This window comes from Petromyzon marinus (assembly GCF_048934315.1).
Source record: "Petromyzon marinus isolate PM22_M1 ecotype Great Lakes invasive population chromosome 67 unlocalized genomic scaffold, UKy_Petmar_22M1.pri1.0 chr67_unloc.4, whole genome shotgun sequence".
NCBI lineage: Eukaryota > Metazoa > Chordata > Hyperoartia > Petromyzontiformes > Petromyzontidae > Petromyzon > Petromyzon marinus.
The window spans coordinates 899,042-923,171 of NW_027422594.1; the positions used below are offsets into that span (position 1 = coordinate 899,042).

A 24,130-nucleotide genomic window follows, 5' to 3' on the forward strand; every position below is an offset into this window, starting at 1 on the left:
CGTGGTACGGGAGGACGTGGAGCTGAGTGGACTTGCCGATGACTGGTACCAGCGGTGTCAAGATCGGCCTCTGTGGAGGAGGCTCGTGAAGGACGCTGCTACTGGGCAGTTGGAGGCAGTCGCCCTCCAGCAACAACGGAGGGCGGAAGAGCGACACTCACAACAGCGAGCGGAGCGCCGGGTGGCTAAAGCACAGCGGGTTGGCACAGTAGGGGGCACAGGTGGTGCATCAGCCGGCCACCTCAGCCGGTCAACTCACGGCACCTGGCTCTGTTCCATGACTCCCTCCTGCCGGCAGTGAGGCTTCGGCACTTCACGTGGCCCCAAAGTGCACCCAGCCTGGCACGCGCACCGCGGAGACGTCACCGACCGCGCGCGGTGGCGAGCGGCGGCTGCTGTCGCGGTCGCTGTTGTTGGTCGGGTGCGTGGGTTTGGGGGGGGGTGCGGAGAAATGCGTGGTGGTGACCGACCTCCTCTCTGCAGAACCGCTGACGGAGAAGCTTGCGAGCGGATGTCACCGGTAGTGGCTACGACCAGATTCGGTAGCACCCCTTCCTCCCCCGCCGCACGCCGAGATCGGGTAGATTCGGTTACGGGAGGCACCGGGTATTCGGTTGAGTAGGTGTGCACCGAAGCACCCCGTCCCCATAACGAAATACTTGTAACCCGAACCGAAGATTCGGTCAACCCGAACCGAAGATTCGGTACCCGGGACTAAACATTCGGCACCCTAGCAGATACTTGGTTACCTGGCCGGACATTCGTCGGTACCCAAGTGAAGATTCGGTCCCCCTTACCAGAGATTCGGTTACCCCTACCGAAGATTCGGTTACCCCTACCGGATATCCATTAGCCTACCGAAGGGTCAGAACCCCCATACCGGATATGCGATACGTCCAAAGATTTAGTACCCCTATGCCGGAAGGTTCCATAATTCTACCGGATATTTGGTACCCTACCGGAGATTCATTTACCCTACCAGAGATTCATTCACCCTACCGGAGATTAATTTACCCTACCAGAGATTCATTTACCCTACCGAGGATTCATTTACCCTACCAGAGATTCATTTATTCTACCAGAGATTCATTTACTCTACCAGAGATTCATTCACCCTACCAGAGATTAATTTACCCTACCGGAGATTCATTTTGCCCTACCGGAGATTAATTTACCCTACCAGAGATTCATTTACCCTACCGGAGATTCATTTACCCTAACAGAAATTCATTTACCCTACCGGAGATTCATTTACCCTACCAGAGATTCATTCACCCTACCAGAGATTCATTTACCTTACCAGAGACTCATTTACCCTACCAGAGATTCATTTATCCTACCCGAGATTAATTTACCCTACCAGAGATTCATTTACCCTACCAGAGATTCATTCACCCTACCAGAGATTAATTTACCCTACCGGAGATTAATTTACCGTACCAGAGATAAATTTACCCTACCAGAGATTCATTTACCCTAGCAGAGATTAATTTACCCTACTGGAGATTAATTTACCCTACCAGAGATTCATTTACCCTACCAGAGATTCATTTACCCTACCAGAGATTAATTTACCCTACCAGAGATTCATTTACCCTACCAGAGATTAATTTACCCTACCAGAGATTAATTTACCCTTCCAGAGATACATTTACCCTACCAGAGATTTATTTACCCCACCAGAGATTCATTTACCCTACCAGAGAATCATTTACCCTACCAGAGATTCATTTACCCTACAGGAGATTCATTTACCCTACCAGAGATTCATTAACCATACCGTAGATTCATTTACCCTACCGGAGATTCATTTACCCTACCAGAGATTAAATTACCCTACCAGAGATTCATTCACCCTACCAGAGATTCATTTACCCTACCAGAGATTCATTTACCCTACCAGAGATTCATTTACCCTACCAGAGATTCATTTATCCTACCCGAGATTAATTTACCCTACCAGAGATTCATTTACCCTACCAGAGATTCATTCACCCTACCAGAGATTAATTTACCCTACCGGAGATTAATTTACCATACCAGAGATAAATTTACCCTACCAGAGATTCATTTACCCTAGCAGAGATTAATTTACCCTACTGGAGATTAATTTACCCTACCAGAGATTCATTTACCCTACCAGAGATTCATTTACCCTACCAGAGATTAATTTACCCTACCAGAGATTCATTTACCCTACCAGAGATTAATTTACCCTACCAGAGATTAATTTACCCTTCCAGAGATACATTTACCCTACCAGAGATTTATTTACCCCACCAGAGATTCATTTACCCTACCAGAGAATCATTTACCCTACCAGAGATTCATTTACCCTACAGGAGATTCATTTACCCTACCAGAGATTCATTAACCATACCGTAGATTCATTTACCCTACCGGAGATTCATTTACCCTACCAGAGATTAAATTACCCTACCAGAGATTCATTCACCCTACCAGAGATTCATTTACCCTACCAGAGATTCATTTACCCTACCAGAGATTCATTTACCCTACCGAAGATTAATTTACCCTACTAAAGATTCATTTATCCTACCAGAGATTAATTTACTCTACCAGAGATTCATTTACACTACCAGAGATTAATTTACCCTACCAGAGATTCATTTCGCCCTACTGGAGATTCATTTACCCTACCAGAGATTAATTTACCCTACCAGAGATTCATTTAACCTACCAGAGATTAATTTACCCTACCAGAGATTTATTTACCCTACCAGTGATTAATTTACCCTACCAGAGACTCATTTACCCTACCAGAGACTCATTTACCCTACCAGAGATTAATTTACCCTACCGGAGATTAATTGACCCTACCAGAGATTAATTTACCCTACCGGAGATTCATTTACCCTACCAGAGACTCATTCACCCTACCAGAGATTCATTTACCCTACCAGAGATTAATTTACCCTACCGGAGATTAATTTACCCTACCAGAGATTCATTTACCCTACCAGAGATTAATTTACCCTAACGAAGATTCATTTACCCTACCAGAGACTCATTTACCCTACCAGAGATTTATTTACCCTACTAGAGATTCATTTACCCTACCTGAGATTCATTTACCCTACCAGAGATTAATTTACCCTACCAGAGATTAATTTACCCTACCGGAGATTCATTTACCCTACCAGAGACTCATTCACCCTACCAGAGATTCATTTACCCTACCAGAGATTAATTTACCCTACCAGAGATTCATTTACCCTACCAGAGATTCATTTACCCTACCAGAGATTAATTTACCCTAACGAAGATTCATTTACCCTACCAGAGACTCATTTACCCTACCAGAGATTTATTTACCCTACTAGAGATTCATTTACCCTACCTGAGATTCATTTACCCTACCAGAGATTAATTTACCCTACCAGAGATTAATTTACCCTACCAGAGATTAATTTACCCTACCAGAGATTCATTTACCCTACCAGAGATTCATTCACCCTACCAGAGATTAATTTACCCTACCGGAGATTAATTTACCGTACCAGAGATTCATTTACCCTACCAGAGATTCATTTACCCTACCAGAGATTAATTTACCCTACCGGAGATTCATTTACCCTACCAGAGATTCATTTACCCTACCAGAGATTCATTTACCCTACCAGAGATTCATTTACCCTACCAGAGATTAATTTACCCTACCGGAGATTCATTTACCCTACCAGAGATTCATTTACCCTACCAGAGATTAATTTACCCTACCAGAGATTCATTTACCCTACCAGAGATTCATTTACCCTACCAGAGATACATTTACCATACCGTATATTCATTTACCCTACCGGAGATTCATTTACTCTACCAGAGATTCATTTACCCTACCGGAGATTAATTTACCCTACCAGAGATTCATTTCGCCCTACCGGGGATTCATTTACCCTACCAGAGATTCATTTACCCTACCGGAGATTCATTTAACCTACCAGAGATTAATTTACCCTACCAGAGATTTATTTACCCTACCAGAGATTAATTTACCCTACCAGAGACTCATTTACCCTACCAGAGATTCATTTACCTTACCCGAGATTCATTTACCCTACCAGAGATTAATTTACCCTACCAGAGATTCATTCACCCTACCAGAGATTAATTTACCCTACCGGAGATTAATTTACCCTACCAGAGATTCATTTACCCTACCAGAGATTAATTTACCCTACCGGAGATTCATTTACCCTACCAGAGACTCATTCACCCTACCAGAGATTCATTTACCCTACCAGAGATTAATTTACCCTACAGGAGATTCATTTACCCTACCAGATATTCATTTACCCTACCAGAGATTAATTTACCCTAACGAAGATTCATTTACCCTACCAGAGACTCATTTACCCTACCAGAGATTCATTTACCCTACCAGAGATTAATTTACCCTACCCGAGATTAATTTACCCTACCAGAGATTCATTTACCCTACCAGAGATTCATTCACCCTACCAGAGATTAATTTACCCTACTGGAGATTAATTTACCGTACCAGAGATTCATTTACCCTACCAGAGATTCATTTACCCTACCAGAGATTAATTTACCCTACCAGAGATTAATTTACCCTACCGGAGATTAATTTACCCCACCAGAGATTAATTTACCCTACCAGAGATTAATTTACCCTACCAGAGATTAATTTACCCTACATGAGATTCATTTACCCTACCAGAGATTCATTTACCCTACCCGAGATTAATTTACCCTACCAGAGATTCATTTACCCTACCAGAGATTCATTCACCCTACCAGAGATTAATTTACCCTACCGGAGATTAATTTACCCTACAGGAGATTCATTTACCCTACCAGAGATTCATTTACCCTACCAGAGATTCATTTACCCTACCAGAGATTCATTTACCCTACCAGAGATTAATTTACCCTACCAGAGATTAATTTACCCTACCAGAGATACATTTACCCTACCGGAGATTAATTTACCCCACCAGAGATTAATTTACCCTACCAGAGATTAATTTACCCTACCAGAGATTAATTTACCCTACATGAGATTCATTTACCCTACCAGAGATTCATTTACCATACCGTAGATTCATTTACCCTACCGGAGATTCATTTACCCTACCAGAGATTCATTTACCCTACCGGAGATTAATTTACTTTACCAGAGATTCATTTACCCTACCGGAGATTCATTTAACCTACCAGAGATTAATTTACCCTACCAGAGATTTATTTACCCTACCAGAGATTAATTTACCCTACCAGAGACTCATTTACCCTACCAGAGATTCATTTACCTTACCCGAGATTCATTTACCCTACCAAAGATTAATTTACCCTACCAGAGATTCATTCACCCTACCAGAGATTAATTTACCCTACCGGAGATTAATTTACCCTACCAGAGATTCATTTACCCTACCAGAGATTAATTTACCCTACTGGAGATTCATTTACCCTACCAGAGACTCATTCACCCTACCAGAGATTCATTTACCCTACCAGAGATTCATTTACCCTACAGGAGATTCATTTACCCTACCAGAGATTAATTTACCCTAACGAAGATTCATTTACCCTACCAGAGACTCATTTACCCTACCAGAGATTCATTTACCCTACCAGAGATTCATTTACCCAACTGAGATTCATTTACCCTACCAGAGATTAATTTACCCTACGGGAGATTCATTTACCCTACTAGAGATTCATTTACCCTACCGGAGAATCATTTACCTCACCGGAGATTCATTTACCCTACCAGAGATTCATTTACCCTACCGGAGATTCATTTACCCTCCCAGAGATTAATTTACCCTACCAGAGACTCATTTACCCTACCGGAGATTAATTTACACTACCAGAGATTAATTTACCCCACCGGAGATTCATTTACCCTACCAGAGATTAATTTTCCATAACAGAGATTCATTTACCCTACCAGAGATTCATTTACCCTACCAGAGATTCATTTACCCTACAGGAGATGCATTTACCTTACTAGAGATTCATTTTCCCTACCAGAGATTAATTTACCCTACCAGAGATTAATTTACGCTACCAGAGATTAATTTACCCTACCAGAGATTCATTTACCCTACCAGAGATTAATTTATCCTACCAGAGATTAATTTACCCTACCAGAAATTCATTTACCCTACCAGAGATTTACCCTACTGGAGATTCATTTACCCTACCAGAGATTAATTTACCCTACCAGAGATTCATTTCCCCTACCAGAGATTCATTTACCCTACCAGAGATTCATTTACCCTACCAGAGATTCATTTACCCTACCGAAGATTAATTTACCCTACCAGAGATTCATTTACCCTACCAGAGATTAATTTACCCTACCAGAGATTCATTTACCCTACCAGAGATTAATTTACCCTACCAAAGATTCATTTACCCTACCAGAGATTTACCCTACCGGAGATTCATTTACCCTACCAGAGACTCATTTACCCTACCAGAGATTCATTTACCCTACCAGAGATTCATTTACCCTAACTGAGATTCATTTACCCTACCAGAGATTAATTTACCCTACCAGAGATTAATTTACCCTACGGGAGATTCATTTACCCTACCAGAGATTCATTTACCCTACCGGAGAATCATTTACCTTACCGGAGATTCATTTACCCTACTAGAGATTCATTTACCCTACCGGATATTCATTTACCCTACCAGAGATTAATTTACCCTACCAGAGATTCATTTACCCCACCAGATATCATTTACCATAACAGAGATTTATTTACACTACCAGAGATTAATTTACCGTACCAGAGATTAATTTACCCTACCAGAGATTCATTTACCCTACCAGAGATTCATTTACCCTACCAGAGATTCATTTACCCTACAGGAGATGCATTTACCTTACTGGAGATTCATTTACCCTACCAGAGATTAATTTACCCTACCAGAGATTCATTTACGCTACCAGAGATTAATTTACCCTACCGGAGATTAATTTACCCTACGGGAGATTCGTTTACCCTACCAAAGATTAATTTACCCTACCAGAGATTAATTTACCCTACCAGAGATTCATTTACCCTACCAGAGATTCATTTACCCTACCAGAGATTCATTTACCCTACCAGAGATTCATTTACCCTACCGAAGATTAATTTACCCTACCAGAGATTCATTTACCCTACCAGAGATTAATTTACCCTACCGAAGATTAATTTACCCTACCAGAGATTCATTTACCCTACCGGAGATTCATTTACCCTACCGGAGATTAATTTACCCTACCAGAGATTAATTTACCCTACCAAAGATTAATTTACCCTACCAAAGATTCATTTACCCTACCACAGATTTACCCTACCGGAGATTCATTTACCCTACCAGAGATTAATTTATCGTTCCAGAGATTCATTTACCCTACCAGAGATTCATTTACCCTACCAGAGATTAATTTACCCTACCAAAGATTCATTTACCCTACCAGAGATTAATTTACCCTACCAGAGATTAATTTACCCTACCAGAGATTAATTTACCCTACCAGAGATTAATTTACCCTACCAGAGATTCATTTACCCTACCGGAGATTCATTTACCCTACCAGTGATTAATTTACCCTACCAGAGATGCATTTACCCTACCGGAGATTCATTTACCCTACCAGAGATTCATTTACTCTACCGGAGATTCATTTACCCTACCAGAGATTCAGTTATCCTACCAGAGATTAATTAACCCTACCACAGATTAATTTACCCTACCAGAGATTCATTTACCCTACCAGAGATTCATTTACCCTACCAGAGATTCATTCACCCTACCAGAGATTCATTTACCCTACCAGAGATTAATTTAACCTACCGGAGATTCATTTACCCTACCAGAGATTAATTTACCCTACCAGAGATTCATTTACCCTACCGGAGATTCATTTACCCTACCGGAGATTAATTTACCCTACCGGAGATTAATTTACCCTACCAGAGATTCATTTACCCTACCGGAGATTCATTTACCTTACCAGAGATTCATTTACCCTACCAGAGATTAATTCACCCTACCAGAGATTCATTCACCCTACCAGAGATTCATTTACCCTACCAGAGATTCATTTACCCTACCAGAGATTCATTTACCCTACAGGAGATGCATTTACCTTACTGGAGATTCATTTACCCTACCAGAGATTCATTTACCATAACAGTGATTCATTTACCCTACCAGAGATTCATTTACGCTACCAGAGATTCATTTACCCTACCGGAGATGAATTTACCCTACCGGAGATTCGTTTACCCTACCAAAGATTAATTTACCCTACCAGAGATTAATTTACCCTACCAGAGATTCATTTACCCTACCAGAGATTCATTTACCCTACCAGAGATTCATTTACCCTACCAGAGATTCATTTACCCTACCAGAGATTCATTTACCCTACCGAAGATTAATTTACCCTACCAGAGATTCATTTACCCTACCAGAGATTAATTTACCCTACCAGAGATTAATTTACCCTACCAAAGATTCATTTACCCTACCACAGATTTACCCTACAGGAGATTCATTTACCCTACCAGAGATTAATTTACCGTTCTAGAGATTCATTTACCCTACCAGAGATTCATTTACCCTACCAGAGATTAATTTACCCTACCAAAGATTCATTTACCCTACCAGAGATTAATTTACCCTACCAGAGATTTACCCTACCGGAGATTCATTTACCCTACCAGAGATTAATTTACCCTACCAGAGATTAATTTACCCTACCGGAGATTCATTTACCCTACCAGTGATTAATTTACCCTACCAGAGATGCATTTACCCTACCGGAGATTCATTTACCCTTCCAGAGATTCATTTACCCTACCGGAGATTCATTTACCCTACCAGAGATTCAGTTACCCTACCAGAGATTAATTAACCCTACCAGAGATTAATTTACCCTACCAGAGATTCATTTACCCTACCAGAGATTAATTTACCCTACCAGAGATTAATTCACCCTACCAGAGATTAATTCACCCTAAAAGAGATTCATTTACCCTACAGGAGATTTATTTACCCAACAGGAGATTCATTTACCCTACCAGAGATTCATTTACACTACCAGAGATTCATTTACCCTACCAGAGATTAATTTACCCTACCAGAGATTAATTTACCCTACCAGAGATTAATTTACCCTACCAGAGATTAATTCACCCTAAAAGAGATTCATTTACCCTACAGGAGATTTATTTACCCAACAGGAGATTCATTTACCCTACCGGAAATTCATTTACCCTACCAGAGATTCATTTACCCTACCGGAGATTAATTTACCTTACCAGAGATTCATTTACCCTACCAGAGATTCATGTACCCTACCGGAGATTCATTTACCCTACCGGAGATTAATTTACCCTACCAGAGATTCATTTACCCTACCGGAGATTCATTTACCTTACCAGAGATTCATTTACCCTACCAGAGATTAATTCACCCTACCAGAGATTCATTCACCCTACCAGAGATTCATTTACCCTGCCAGAGATTCATTTACCCTACCGGAGATTCATTTACCCTACCAGAGACTCATTTACCCTACCAGAGATTTATTCACCCTACCAGAGATTCATTTACCCTACCAGAGATTAATTTAACTTACCGGAGATTCATTTACCCTACCAAAGATTAATTTACCCTAGCAGAGATTAATTTACCCTACCGGAGATTCATTTACCCTACCAGAGATTCATTTACCCTACCGGAGATTAATTTACCCTACTGGAGATTAATTTAACCTACCGGAGATTCATTTACCCTACCGGAGATTAATTTAACCTACCGGAGATTCATTTACCCTACCAGAAATTCATTTACCCTACCAGAAATTCATCCATAGATTAATTTACCACTACCGGAGACTCACTACCACTACCGGAGACTCGTTACCACTACCGGAGACTCAGTCCCCCTACCGGAGACTCGTTACCACTACCGGCGACTCGGTACCACTACCGGCGACTCGGTACCCCTACCGGAGACTCGGTACCACTACCAGAGACTCGTTACCACTACCGGAGACTCGTTACCACTACCGGAGACTCAGTACCACTACCGGAGACTCGTTACCACTACCGGAGACTCGTTACCACTACCGGAGACTCGCTACCACTACCGGTTACTCAGTACCACTACCGGTGACTCGTTACCACTACCAGAGACTCGTTACCACTACCGGAGACTCGTTACCACTACCGGAGACTCGTTACCACTACTGGAGACTCACTACCACTACCGGAGACTCGGTACCACTACCGGAGACTCGGTACCACTACCGGAGACTCAGTACCACTACCGGAGACTCGTTACCACTACCGGAGACTCAGTCCCCCTACCGGAGACTCACTACCACTACTGGAGACTCGGTACCACTACCGGTGACTCAGTACCACTACCGGAGACTCGTTACCACTACTGGTGACTCGTTACCACTACCGGAGACTCACTACCACTACCGGAGACTCGTTACCACTTCCGGAGACTCGGTACCACTACCGGAGACTCACTACCCCTACCGGAGACTCAGTACCACTACCGGAGACTCGTTACCACTACCGGAGACTCGGTACCACTACCGGAGACTCGGTACCACTACCGTATGTGTCGGTACCACTACCGGAGACTCACTACCACTACCGGAGACTCGGTACCACTACCGGAGACTCGGTACCACTACCGTATGTGTCGGTACCACTACCGGAGACTCACTACCACTACCGGTACCACTACCGTATGTGTCGGTACCACTACCAGTGACTCAGTACCACTACCGGTGACTCGTTACCACTACCGGAGACTCACTACCACTACCGGAGACTCGTTACCACTACCGGTGACTCGTTACCACTACCGGAGACTCGTTACCACTACCGGAGACTCAGTACCACTACTGGAGACTCACTACCCCTACCGGAGACTCGTTACCACTACCGTGTGTCGGTACCACTACCGGTGACTCATTACCACTACCGGAGACTCAGTCCCCCTACCGGAGACTCACTACCACTACCGGTACCACTACCGTATGTGTCGGTACCGCTACCGGTGACTCAGTACCACTACCGGAGACTCGTTACCACTACCGGAGACTCGTTACCACTACCGGTGACTCAGTACCACTACCGGAGACTCACTACCCCTACCGGTACCACTACCGTATGTGTCGGTACCGCTACCGCGAGGAGGGTCGGGGTGGAGGCGGTGGAGGCGGTGGAGGCAGGTGGTCTCGTCGACGCTCCGACCCGGCGTTGGGGCCCAGAGCCGTCGACGTTGGCCCGTAGCGGGGCCGCTGGTGTGTGCATGGGGACGCTCAGGGCCGCGTTCAGTTCTTCCCGACGTTCAGGGTCCTCATCAGCAGGGCGGCTCAGGCTCGGAGCCCGAGTCGCCGGTTCGGTCGAGGCGAACGCCACCCCCCCCCTCCCCGTTTACGACGTTGATGTATCATCGTGGTAATGTCGATTCGCAGCTGTTGTCCATGCTATTGTTAATGTTCATTTGATATTGTTCGGTATGCATACTCGGCAATTACTAAACTCGCCGTAGACACGCACGCACACACACAGAGACACACAGAGACACACAGACACACAGACACACACACACAGACACACACACAGACACACACACAGACAGACACACACACAGACACACACGCAGACACACGCACACAGAGACACACAGACACAGACACACACAGTGACACACAGACACACACACAGACACACACAGAGACACACAGACACACACACACACAGACACAACAACAACCTCCATTCGCCACTGAGTGGTGGTGACGTCACCACGACGCTCGTGCCAGGCTAGGTGCACCCTGAGGCCACGTGAAGTGTCGAACGCCCGCCGGCAGGAGGTCACGGGGCAGACCCAGGTGCCACGGGTCGACTGACTGAGATGACTGGCTGATGCACCACCTGTGCCCCCTACTGTGCCAACCTGCTGTGCTTTAGCCACCCGGCGCTCCGCTCGTTGTTGTGAGTGTCGCTCCTCCGCCCTCCGTTGTTGTTGGAGGGCGACTGCCTCCAACTGCCCAGTAGCATCCTTCACGAGCCTCCTCCACAGAGGCCGATCTTGACACCGCTGGTACCAGTCATCGGCAAGTCCACTCAGCTCCACGTCCTCCTGTACCACATCACTCCATCTCTTCTTTAGCCCGTGCCGCGCCCGCTTAGCCCCCTCGATCCGGCCGAACAAAAGCTGTTTCGGCATGCGGTGGCTGGGCATGCGGGCTACATGACCCATCCATCGCAGCCTTGCCTGCCGGAGGAGCTCACCGATGGGAGCTTGCCCAGATCTTTCAAGGATTTGTGAGCTCCTCACACAATCCAGCCTGGTTATACCCAGGATGGATCGTAGGCAGGCCAGCCTAAATGTTTCTAACCGGCGAAGATGTTCCATTAGGGGTGTCCACGTTTCGCAAGCGTAAAGAAGGGAGGGAATGACCGTGGCCGAGAAGACCTGAAGCTTAGTGCGGAGCGACAGACCAGGTAGCTTCCACACAGCGTTACGCAACCGATGAAAAGATATTGTCGCTCGACTGATTCGGAGTGAAACCTCTGCTGTTAAACTGGAGCCGGTGATAAGCACACTGCCCAGGTATGGGAAACTCTCCACTCTCTCCACAACTGCCCCATCACCGATTGGGAGTTGTGGGGGTGGAGTGTCCGATGGTACAAAATACCCAGGCAGGTGCTTAGTTTTGGTGTGGCTCATGGCAAGGCCCCACCTCTTAGTGGCACGCTCCAGTCTCAGCAGCAGCATCTCCAACTCCTCCTCTGAATGAGCAGCTATTACCAAATCATCGACATACACAACGTGGTTGAGCAATAGGGAGCCATCCCTTGACTGCACGCGGGCATCGATCAGCCTCCCATTATATCTGAACCAAATGGACATTCCCCCGGTACAGCTATTGAAGGCTTCACGAACTACGTGGTCAAAATAGATGTTAAATAATGTGGGAGCCAGAGGACATCCCTGTCGCACCCCAAGGTGTACAGGGAATGGCTTTGACTCCCGGCCACATAGTTTTCCCCGGGCTCGCTCACCATCATGAAGGTCCTTAATGATCGTGAGCAGAGGGTCAGGGACTCCAAAAGCATGAAGAACAACCCAGAGCCCAGGCCTACTGATGGTATCATAGGCCTTGACCAGGTCAATAAAGCAGAGATGTAGGTCTTGCTGGAATTCCCTATACCTCTGCTGTAGCAGACGGACAGAAAATATGGCATCTGTGCAGGACCGGCCTTTCCTGAAACCGCATTGGGGCTCCGCAAGCCTCTCCTCAGCGTGCCTGGCAAGGCGATGTTGAATAATCCTTGCCAGGACCTTTCCCGGCACACTGAGGAGTGAGATGCCCCTGTAGTTGTTACAGTCTGTGCGGTCTCCCTTCTTAAAGAGGGGGACCATCAGGGCATCCTTCCAATCCTGCGGAACCCGTCCAGTGGTCCAGACCGTTGTTATGATGTCATATAGGGCAGTTTGTGCACAAACGCCACCCTCCCTCAGCATTTCGCTTGGGAGATCATCTCTGCCCGGTGCCTTTCGTGGTCTCAGACTCCAGATCGCCTTCAGTACTTCCTCAACAGATGGCACCTAAGCCAGCCACTCACAGGGGGTGACTTATTTCAATATTTGAGGCACCGCAGCCTCAGCAGGGTCATCCTCACTTTGTGCCACGATGTTTTCCTGGCTGAGGGGTTTCCCCTCCCCCAGGACCTCACAGAAATTCTCAGCAAATCTGCAAACCTGTTCCTGGGGGTCGGAGATTGGATCACCGTTCTTTCCCCTAATGATGGTAATAGGTGTGGCGCTGCAGGTTACTTTTTTGATGGAGTTAAATAGAGATTTGTGATCGCGGGCCACTGAGGCAGACTCCATCTCCTCAGCAACCCGTGACCACCACCCATCCTTGCAGCGCCTCACGGCTTTCCGAACCTCCGAGCGAAGGCTGCGGTAAGCCTCCTCATTCTCTGATGTGTGATTCTGTAGCCGATGACAGTGGGCCTGTCGCTTTTTCTCAACCATCCTGAACACCTCCTCTGTCAGCCAGGGTCTCTGGGGAGGTCTGGACCATGTACCCACAGCAGCCATTGCAGCTGCATGAGTCACAGTCCTAAACCTCGCCCATTTGCCCTCGACATCAGGAGGAGTGGGTGACGATGCCAACCCCAGCCGCACGCGATGATGAAATTCTCGCTTGCAACTATCATCAGATAACTGAGACCAGGCCACTTTAGATTGGAATGGGGTCCTGGGTGTACACCCACCACCGGAGTGGAAGAATGGCAGGCGCATCGTACAGATGACTAGTCGATGGTCAGAGGGCAAATCAGCTCCACGGTAGGTCCTGGTGTCAAGGACATGGGCTCGCATCTGCTGGTCCGTCACTATGTAGTCCAGCAGATGTTCTTGCTTGGATCCGGCATGCATCCATGATGTGTGGATGCGCCGATGCCGGAACAGCGTGTTGGTAATTACAAGCCCATGGGCTGCACAAAAATCTAGCAGCCTCCTACCGTTGTTATTGAGCTGATCTGGCCCATGCCCTCCAATCACTCCAGACCAGGTGCCAGTATCATGACCAACTCGGGCATTGAAGTCACCCAACATGATGACTCTATCCCGAGGGGCCACTTTAGCCAGCACCTGTGACAGGAGGTCATAGAAGGCATCTGACTCATCGGCTTTGTCTGCATCCCTCCACGGATGTTCATCTTCGGTGGGGGCATAAGTAACCACGACCACCATTCGTCACCTCCGGTTGATGGGAAGGCGAGCCCAAAGTAGCCTGGGGCTTAAAGCTTCCCACACCTCACCGCCACGCTCCCACGCCCCCTTCATTCTTTTGTTCAAAAGAAGAGCCACACCCTGTTGTTTGGCAGTCTCCTGCCCCGAGTAGAGGACTTTCCACCCCTCATGGTGGCAGGAGCCAGAGCCGGTCCACCGGACCTCCTGAATGCCACTTAGATCCAGGCGGTACCGGTCCAGCTCCCGACAGAGGAGTGGCAGCCTCTTCTCCGCAGTGAGCGTTCGAACATTCCACGTGGCCACCCGTAGTGGCTTTTCGTTGTTTCCCTGACCCTCTGCTCACGATCTTCTGGCTCTGCCAATTGGGGTTTGGCCAGGAGACGTCATAGACGCCTGGCCCCCCGGGGCCTCCGGCACAAGCTTATTAGTTACATATTTCAGTTTAACTCGTGGTTTCGTGGTAATTAATTGAAGATGGAGGGGTTACCAGCCGCTCGCACCCGTCCAGAGCCCCCGTTTAGCCCCTGTGGTGGACACATATGCCATGATGGGAGGAGCCAATCAAAATTGGATCTCCCCCCACAGCATTGTCCACGACAGAGTTGCCCGTCCGGCACCGCGAGGAGGTAGGGGGTTGTTTTGCCGGACACCCACACAGACACACACACAGAAACACACACAGACACATACATACATACACACAGACACACACAGACACACATACATACACACACATACACACACAGACACACACACACACAGACACACACACAGACACACACATACACACACAGACACACACATACACACACAGACACACACACATACATACACACACAGACACACACACAGACACATACACACACACAGACACACACACAGACACACACACAGACACACAGACACACAGGTACACACACTCAGACACCAACTCCCTGGCCTTCTTCCTTGGTTCTGATAATCACCACGGCCGTCTTTGTCTCTCCCCCCATCTCTCTCTCTCTCGTGCTGTTGTTGTTGTTGATGTTGACGTTGTTGTTGTTGTTGTTGTGGTGTTGTTGTTGTTGTTGTGGTTTTAGTGTCGATGGGTTTATCGGTGTCGTTTAAGGCCGATCGCTTCTCCCCCCCCACTACTCTCACCCCCCCACCACTACTCTCACCCCCCCACTACTCTCACGCCCCCACTACTCTCACCCCCCCACTACTCTCACCCCCCCCCCCCACTACTCTCACCACTACTCTCACCCCCCCCACTACTCTCACCCCCCCCCACTACTCTCACCCCCCCACTACTTCACCCCCCCCACTATTCTCACCCCCCACTACTACTCTCACCCCCACTACTACTCTCACCCCCCCACTACTCTCACCCCCCCACTACTACTCTCACCCCCCCACTACTCTCACCCCCCCACTACTCTCACCCACCCCCACTACTCTCACCACTACTCTCACCCCCCCCACTACTCTCACCCCCCCCACTACTCTCACCCCCCCACTACTCTCACCCCCCCACTATTCTCACCCCCCACTACTACTCTCACCCCCACTACTACTCTCACCCCCCCACTACTCTCACCCCCCCACTACTACTCTCACCCCCCCACTACTCTCACCCCCCCACAATTCTCACCCCCCCCCACTACTCTCACCCCCCCCCCCCACTACTCTCACCCCCCACTACGTCTCACCCCCCCACTACTCTCACCCCCACTACTCTCACCCCCACCACTACTCTCACCCCCCACTACTCTCACCCCCCCACTACTCTCACCCCCCACTACTACTCTCACCCCCCCACTACTCTCACCCCCCCCACAACTCTCCCCCCCACTACTCTCACCCCCCCCCCCCACTACTCTCACCCCCCCACTACTCTCACCCCCCCATTACTCTCACCTCCCCCACAACTCTCACCCCCCCACTACTCTCACCCCTAATCACCCCCCACTACTCTCACACCCCCACTACTTTCACCCCCCCACTACTCTCACCCCCCACTACTCTCACCCCCCCACTACTCTCACCCCCCCACTACTCTCACCCCCCACTACTCTCACCCCCCCACTACTCTCACCCCCCCACTACTCTCACCCCCCCCACCACTACTCTCACCCCCCCACCACTACTCTCACCCCCCACTACTCTCACCCCCCCCACTACTCTCACCTCCCCACCACTACTCTCACCCCCCACTACTCTCACCCCCCCACTACTCTCACCCCCCCCCACTACTCTCACCCCCCCACTACTCTCACCCCCCACTACTCTCACCCCCCACTACTCTCACCCCCACCACTACTCTCACCCCCCCACTACTCTCACCCCCCCACTACTCTCACCCCCCCACTACTCTCACCCCCCCCCACTACTCTCACCCCCCACTACTCTCACCCCCCCACTACTCTCACCCCCCCACTACCCTCACCCCCCCCACTACTCTCACCCCCCCACTACTCTCACCCCCCCCCCACTCACCCCCCCCCACTACTCTCACCCCCCCACTCCTCTCACCCCCCCCACTACTCTCACCCCCCCACTACTCTCACCCCCCCACTACTCTCACCCCCCCACTACTCTCACCCCCCCACTACTCTCACCCCCCCACTACTCTCACCCCCCCACTACTCTCACCCCCCCACTACTCTCACCCCCCTATACTACTCTCACCCCCCCACTACTCTCACCCCCCCACTACTCTCACCCCCCACTACTCTCACCCCCCACTACTCTCACCCCCACCACTACTCTCACCCCCCACTACTCTCACCCCCCCACTACGCTCACCCCCCCACTACTCTCACCCCCCCCACTACTCTCACCCCCCACTACTCTCACCCCCCCACTACTCTCACCCCCCCACTACTCTCACCCCCCACTACCCTCACCCCCCCCACTACTCTCACCCCCCCACTACTCTCACCCCCCCACTACTCTCACCCCCCCCCCACTCACCCCCCCCACTACTCTCACCCCCCCACTACTCTCACCCCCCCCACTACCCTCACCCCCCCACTACTCTCACCCCCCCACTACTCTCACCCCCCCACTACTCTCACCCCCCTACTACTACTCTCACCCCCCCCACTACTCTCACCCCCCCACTACTCTCACCCCCCCCACTACTCTCACCCCCACCACTACTCACCCCCCCCACTACTCTCACCCCCCCACTACTACTCTCACCCCCCCACTACTCTCACCCCCCCCCACTACTCTCACCCCCCACCACTACTCACCCCCCCCACTACTCTCACCCCCCCACTACTACTCTCACCCCCCCCACTACTCTCACCCCCCCCACTACTCTCACCCCCCACCACTACTCACCCCCCCCCCACTACTCTCACCCCCCCACTACTACTCTCACCCCCCCACTACTCTCACCACCCCTCCAGCCCTCCTCTTCGATGTCGCTCGCAAGTAAAAAATGAGCGCGCCCAGTCTGCTGCGTCCATCTGTGTGGAATTCCACGACAGACAAAGCTCCCCCAGGTAGCCTCTAGCAGGGCTGTAGGGGCAAGTGCTGTTAGCTAGCGAGTAGCAGCAGCAGTGTCTATGTACTACACACACCACACACAGACAAAGCTCCCCCAGGTAGCCTCTAGCAGGGCTGGAGGGGCAAGTGCTGTTAGCTAGCGAGTAGTAGCAGCAGTGTCTATGTACTACACACACCACATACAGACAAAGCTCCCCCAGGTAGCCTCTAGCAGGGCTGTAGGGGCAAGTGCTGTTAGTAGCGAGTAGCAGCAGCAGTGTCTATGTACTACACACAACACACACAGACAAAGCTCCCCCAAGTAGCCTCTAGCAGGGCTGGAGGGGCAAGTGCTGTTAGCTAGCGAGTAGCAGCAGCAGTGTCTATGTACTACACACACAGACAAAGCTCCCCCAGGTAGCCTCTAGCTGTAGGGGCAAGTGCTGTTAGCTAGCGAGTAGCAGCAGCAGTGTCTATGTACTACACACACCACACACAGACAAAGCTCCCCCAGGTAGCCTCTAGCAGGACTGTAGGGGCAAGTGCTGTTAGCTAGCGAGTAGCAGCAGCAGTGTCTATGTACTACACACACCACACACAGACAAAGCTCCCCCAGGTAGCCTCTAGCAGGGCTGTAGGAGCAAGTGCTGTTAGCTAGCGAGTAGCAGCAGCAGTGTCTATGTACTACACACACCACACACAGACAAAGCTACCCCAGGTAGCCTCTAGCAGGGCTGTAGGGGCAAGTGATGTTAGCTAGCGAGTAGCAACAGCAGTGTCTATGTACTACACACACCACACACAGACAAAGCTACCCCAGGTAGCCTCTAGCAGGGCTGTAGGGGCAAGTGCGATGAAGGCTGTGAACTCACCCACCCACTCGCCCACTCACCCACTGAGGGGGGAGCTTTGTCTGTGTGTGGTGTGTGTAGTACACAGACACTGCTGCTGCTACTCGCTACTAACAGCACTTGCCCCTACAACCCTGCTAGAGGCTATCTGGGGGAGCTTTGTCTGTCACAGCAGTGGAGCTCACACCACGTGACACCGTCACTGATGACGCTGCTGCTGATGATGTCCTTGATGATAATACTGATGGTGGTGATGTGATGATGATGATAGTGATGATGGTGATGTGATGATAGTGATGATGATGTGATGATAGTGATGATGGTGATGTGATGATGGTGGTGATGATGGTCGTGGTGGTGATGATGGTGGTGATGATGGTAGTGGTGGTGATGATGGTGCTGTTGATGGTGATGAGATTTCTGTTGATGGTGATGATACTGCTGGTGATGGTATGAATACTGATGATGTTTCTGTTGATGATGATGGTAGTGATGGTGTCACGTGTTTGTCACGTGGGGATCACCCCTCTCTCACCCCCCTCTCTGACATCACCTCTGACCTTTCACCCCCCACTATATGACCCTTGCCCACACACACGTGTATTTAACCTTTGACCTCGTCACCACAATATTTGACCCCGTGACCCCCCCCCCCCCCAGTATATGACCCTTGACCACAGGTATGTATTTAACCTTTGACCTCTCCACCACAATGTTTGACCCCGTGACCTCCTCCCCTCTCCCCCCAGTGTATGACCCTTTACCACACGTGTGTATTTAACCTTTGACCTCGCCTCCACAATGTAACCACCACGTGATGCCAATAAAAGTGATCCGGTCCTTTTGAAGTGGGGAGGGGAGTTGTGAGTTGTACTGTACTCCATTTACTCCAGCAGTGGAAACAGCAGCAGCATCACCACCACCATCATCACCAACATCATCACCAACATCATCACAATCACACCATCATCACCACCAACATCATCACAATCACACCATCACCACCAGCATCACCACACCATCATCACCAACATCATCACAATCACACCAACATCATCACAATCACACCATCACCACCACCATCATCATCATCACCATCATCACCAACATCATCACAATCACACCATCATCACCACCAACATCACCACCAACATCATCACAATCACACCATCATCACCACCACCATCATCACCACAATCACACCATCACCACCATCATCACAATCACACCACCACCACCATCATCACCACCAACATCATCACAATCACACCATCACCACCAACATCATCACAATCACACCATCATCACCACCAACATCATCACAATCACACCATCATCATCACCACCAACATAATCACAATCACACCATCACCACCATCATCACCACCACCACCATCATCATCACAATCACACCACCACCATCACCACCATCATCACCTCCATCATCACCACCATCACCCCAATCACACCATCACCACCATCATCACCACCATCATCATCATCATCACAATCACACCACCACCACCATCATCACCACCATCATCACCACCATCACCACCACCACCACCCCTCCCCCCCGAGTCTCTGGGGACGCTGAATCCACGCACGGAGCACGTGACTTGAATTCTGATTCAGGGAGCGGTGGCGCAGTGATTAGCACACTGAGAGTGTGTGGGTGGGTGGATGAGAGGGTGGGTGGATGGGTGAGAGGGTGGGTGGATGGGTGAGTGAGTGAGTGAGTGGGTGGGTGAGTGAGTGGGTGGGTGGGTGAGTGGGTGGGTGAGTGGGTGGGTGGGTGAGTGGGTGGGTGTGTGGGTGAGTGAGTGGGTGGGTGGGTGAGTGAGTGGGTGAGTGGGTGGATGAGTGGGTGAGTGAGTGGGTGGGTGAGTGAGTGAGTGGGTGAGTGAGTGGATGGGTGGGTGAGCGGGTGGGTGAGTGGGTGGGTGAGTGAGTGGGTGGGTGAGTGGGTGGGTGGGTGAGTGAGCGGGTGGATGAGTGGGTGGGTGAGCGGGTGGGTGAGTGAGTGGGTGAGTGAGTGAGTGGGTGAGTGAGTGGGTGGGTGAGTGAGTGGATGGGTGGGTGAGCGGGTGGGTGAGTGGGTGAGTGGGTGGGTGGGTGAGTGAGCGGGTGGATGAGTGGGTGGGTGAGTGGGTGAGCGGGTGGGTGGATGGGTGAGTGGGTGGGTGAGTGAGTGGGTGGGTGAGTGAGTGAGTAGAGTGAAAATTGACAAAGAAATAAAATCTTAAGTGTTTATTGATCAACCAATCAAGACGTGTCACCGTGTCTCTCTCTCCCCGTGTCTCTCTCTCTCCCCGTGTCTCTCTCTCTCCCCGTGTCCTATCTGGGTGCCGGGAGTGTCTCCGTGTCTCTCTCTCTCCCCGTGTCTCTCTCTCTCTCCGTGTCTCTCTCTCTCTCCGTGTCTCTCTCTCTCTCCGTGTCTCTCTCTCTCCCCGTGTCTCTCTCTCTCCCCGTGTCTCTCTCTCCCCGTGTCTCTCTCTCTCCCCGTGTCTCTCTCTCTCTCCCCGTGTCTCTCTCTCTCTCCCCGTGTCTCTATCTGGGTGCCGGAGTGTCTCCGTGTCTCTCCCTCTTCACTCTCAGGAACTCCGCGGAGACACAGAAATATTTCTGGGCGGCTTCGCCCACTTTCTTCTCAGCTGCGTGGGGATTCACAATCTCCAGTCCCTGGCACGGGGGGGGGGGGGGGGGGGGAGATGGGGGGGGGGGGGAGATTGGGGGAGACACAGCAGGACACTCACAGATTAAAGTCTCATCTCCTCACCTCCACTCTCCCTCCATCCCTACACTCCTCCAATCTCTCCCCTCCCCCCCTTCTCCCCCCCCTTCTCCCCCCCCCCTTCCCCCTCCCCCCTTCTCCCCTCCCCCCCTTCTCTCCCCTCCCCCCTTCTCCCCTCCCCCCCTTCTCCCTACCCCCCTTCTCTCCCCTCCCCCCTTCTCTCCCCTCCCCCCTTCTCTCCCCTCCCCCCTTCTCTCCCCTCCCCCCTTCTCTCCCCTCCCCCCCTTCTCCCTCCCCCCCTTCTCCCTCCCCCCCTTCTCTCCCCTCCCCCCTTCTCTCCCCTCCCCCCTTCTCTCCCCTCCCCCCTTCTCTCCCCTCCCCCCTTCTCTCCCCTCCCCCCCTTCTCCCTCCCCCCCTCCCCCCCTCCCCCCCTTCTCCCCCCTCCCCTCCCCCTTCTCCTCCCCCCTCCCCCACCTGTAGAGGGGTGAAGGCGACGCTGGAAGCCGTCCCAGACGTGCGGTCCCTCACTGTGGACTTGCCCCCATACACCTGCTTCTGAAGCGTCCTCTGTTACACAACCAGCAGCAGTAGCAGTATCATCAGTAGTAGTATCATCAGTAGCAGTATCATCATCAGCAGTAGTAGCATCATCAGTAGCAGTATCATCATCAGTAGCAGTATCATCATCAGCAGTAGTATCATCATCAGTAGCAGTATCATCATCAGCAGTAGTATCATCATCAGCAGTAGTATCATCATCAGTAGCAGTAGCATCATCATCAGCAGTATCATCATCAGTAGCAGTATCATCATCAGTAGCAGTATCATCATCAGCAGTAGTATCATCATCAGTAGTAGCAGCAGTAGCAGCAGCAGCATCATCAGCAGTAGTAGTATCATCATCATCAGTAGTAGTATCATCATCATCAGCAGTAGTAGTATCATCATCAGCAGTAGTAGTATCATCATCAGTAGTAGCAGCAGCAGCAGCATCATCAGCAGTAGTAGTAGTATCATCATCAGCTAGTAGTAGTATCATCATCAGTAGTAGTATCATCATCAGTAGCAGTATCATCAGCAGCAGTAGCATCATCAGCAGTAGTAGTATCATCATCAGCAGTAGTAGTATCATCATCAGCAGTAGTAGTATCATCATCAGTAGTAGTATCATCATCAGTAGCAGTATCATCAGCAGCAGTAGCATCATCAGCAGTAGTAGTATCATCATCAGTAGCAGTATCATCAGCAGTAGTAGCATCAGTAGCAGTATCATCATCAGTAGCAGCGTCATCATCAGTATCATCATCAGTAGCAGTATCATCATCATCAGTAGCAGTATCATCAGCAGTAGTAGCAGCAGTAGCATCAGCATCAGTATCATCATCATCAGTATCATCATCAGTAGTAGCAGCATCATCATCAGTATCATCAGTAGTAGCAGCATCATCATCAGTAGCATCATCATCAGTAGCAGTATCATCAGCAGTAGTAGCAGCAGTAGCAGTATCATCAGTAGCAGCATCATCAGTATCATCATCAGTAGCAGCAGCATCATCAGCACAGTAGTATCTCCATTGACTTGGAAGTGCTACTGTGAGTGAGTGAGTGACTGAGTGAGTGGGTGAGTGACTGGGTGAGTGAGTGGGTGGGTGAGTGGGTGAGTGAATGAGTGGGTGAGTGGGTGAGTGACTGGGTGAGTGAGTGGGTGGGTGAGTGAATGAGTACCTGGGTGAGTGACTGGGTGAGCGGCTGGGTGAGCGACTGGGTGAGCAACTGGGTGAGTAACTGGGTGAGTGACTGGGTGAGTAACTGGGTGAGCGGCTGGGTGAGCGGCTGGGTGAGTAACTGGGTGAGTGGGTGAGTGAATGAGTGCCTGGGTGAGTGACTGGGTGAGTAACTAGGTGAGTAACTAGGTGAGTAACTGGGTGAGCGGCTGGGTGGGCAACTGGGTGAGCGACTGGGTGAGTAACTGGGTGAGTGACTGGGTGATTGAGTGGGTGAGTGAGTGGGTGACTGGGTGAGTCACTGGGTGAGTCACTGGGTGAGTAACTGGGTGAGTAACTGGGTGAGTAACTGGGTGAGCGGCTGGGTGAGTAACTGGGTGAGTAACTGGGTGAGTAACTGGGTGAGTAACTGGGTGAGTGAGTGGGTGACTGGGTAAGTCACTGGGTGAGTAACTGGGTGAGTAACTGGGTGAGTGACTGGGTGAGTGACTGGGTGAGTGGCTGGGTGAGTAACTGGGCGAGTAACTGGGTGAGTGACTGGG

General features: G+C 49.8%; 1 protein-coding gene across 1 annotated transcript in view; it reads right to left on the minus strand.

Moving 5' to 3' along the window:
• Positions 1 to 21,365: 21,365 nt before the first annotated feature.
• Positions 21,366 to 24,130, minus strand: part of LOC142907965 (U4/U6 small nuclear ribonucleoprotein Prp31-like) — a 44,770-nt gene continuing 42,005 nt past the window's right edge. Inside the window, exons 12-13 of the mRNA XM_076058023.1 lie at positions 22,339 to 22,431; positions 21,366 to 21,812 (exon numbers count right to left, since the gene is read on the minus strand). Of these exons, the coding sequence (XP_075914138.1) occupies positions 21,681 to 21,812; positions 22,339 to 22,431 (225 nt within the window). The 3' untranslated portion in view covers positions 21,366 to 21,680. The remainder of the gene's footprint in view (positions 21,813 to 22,338; positions 22,432 to 24,130) is intronic.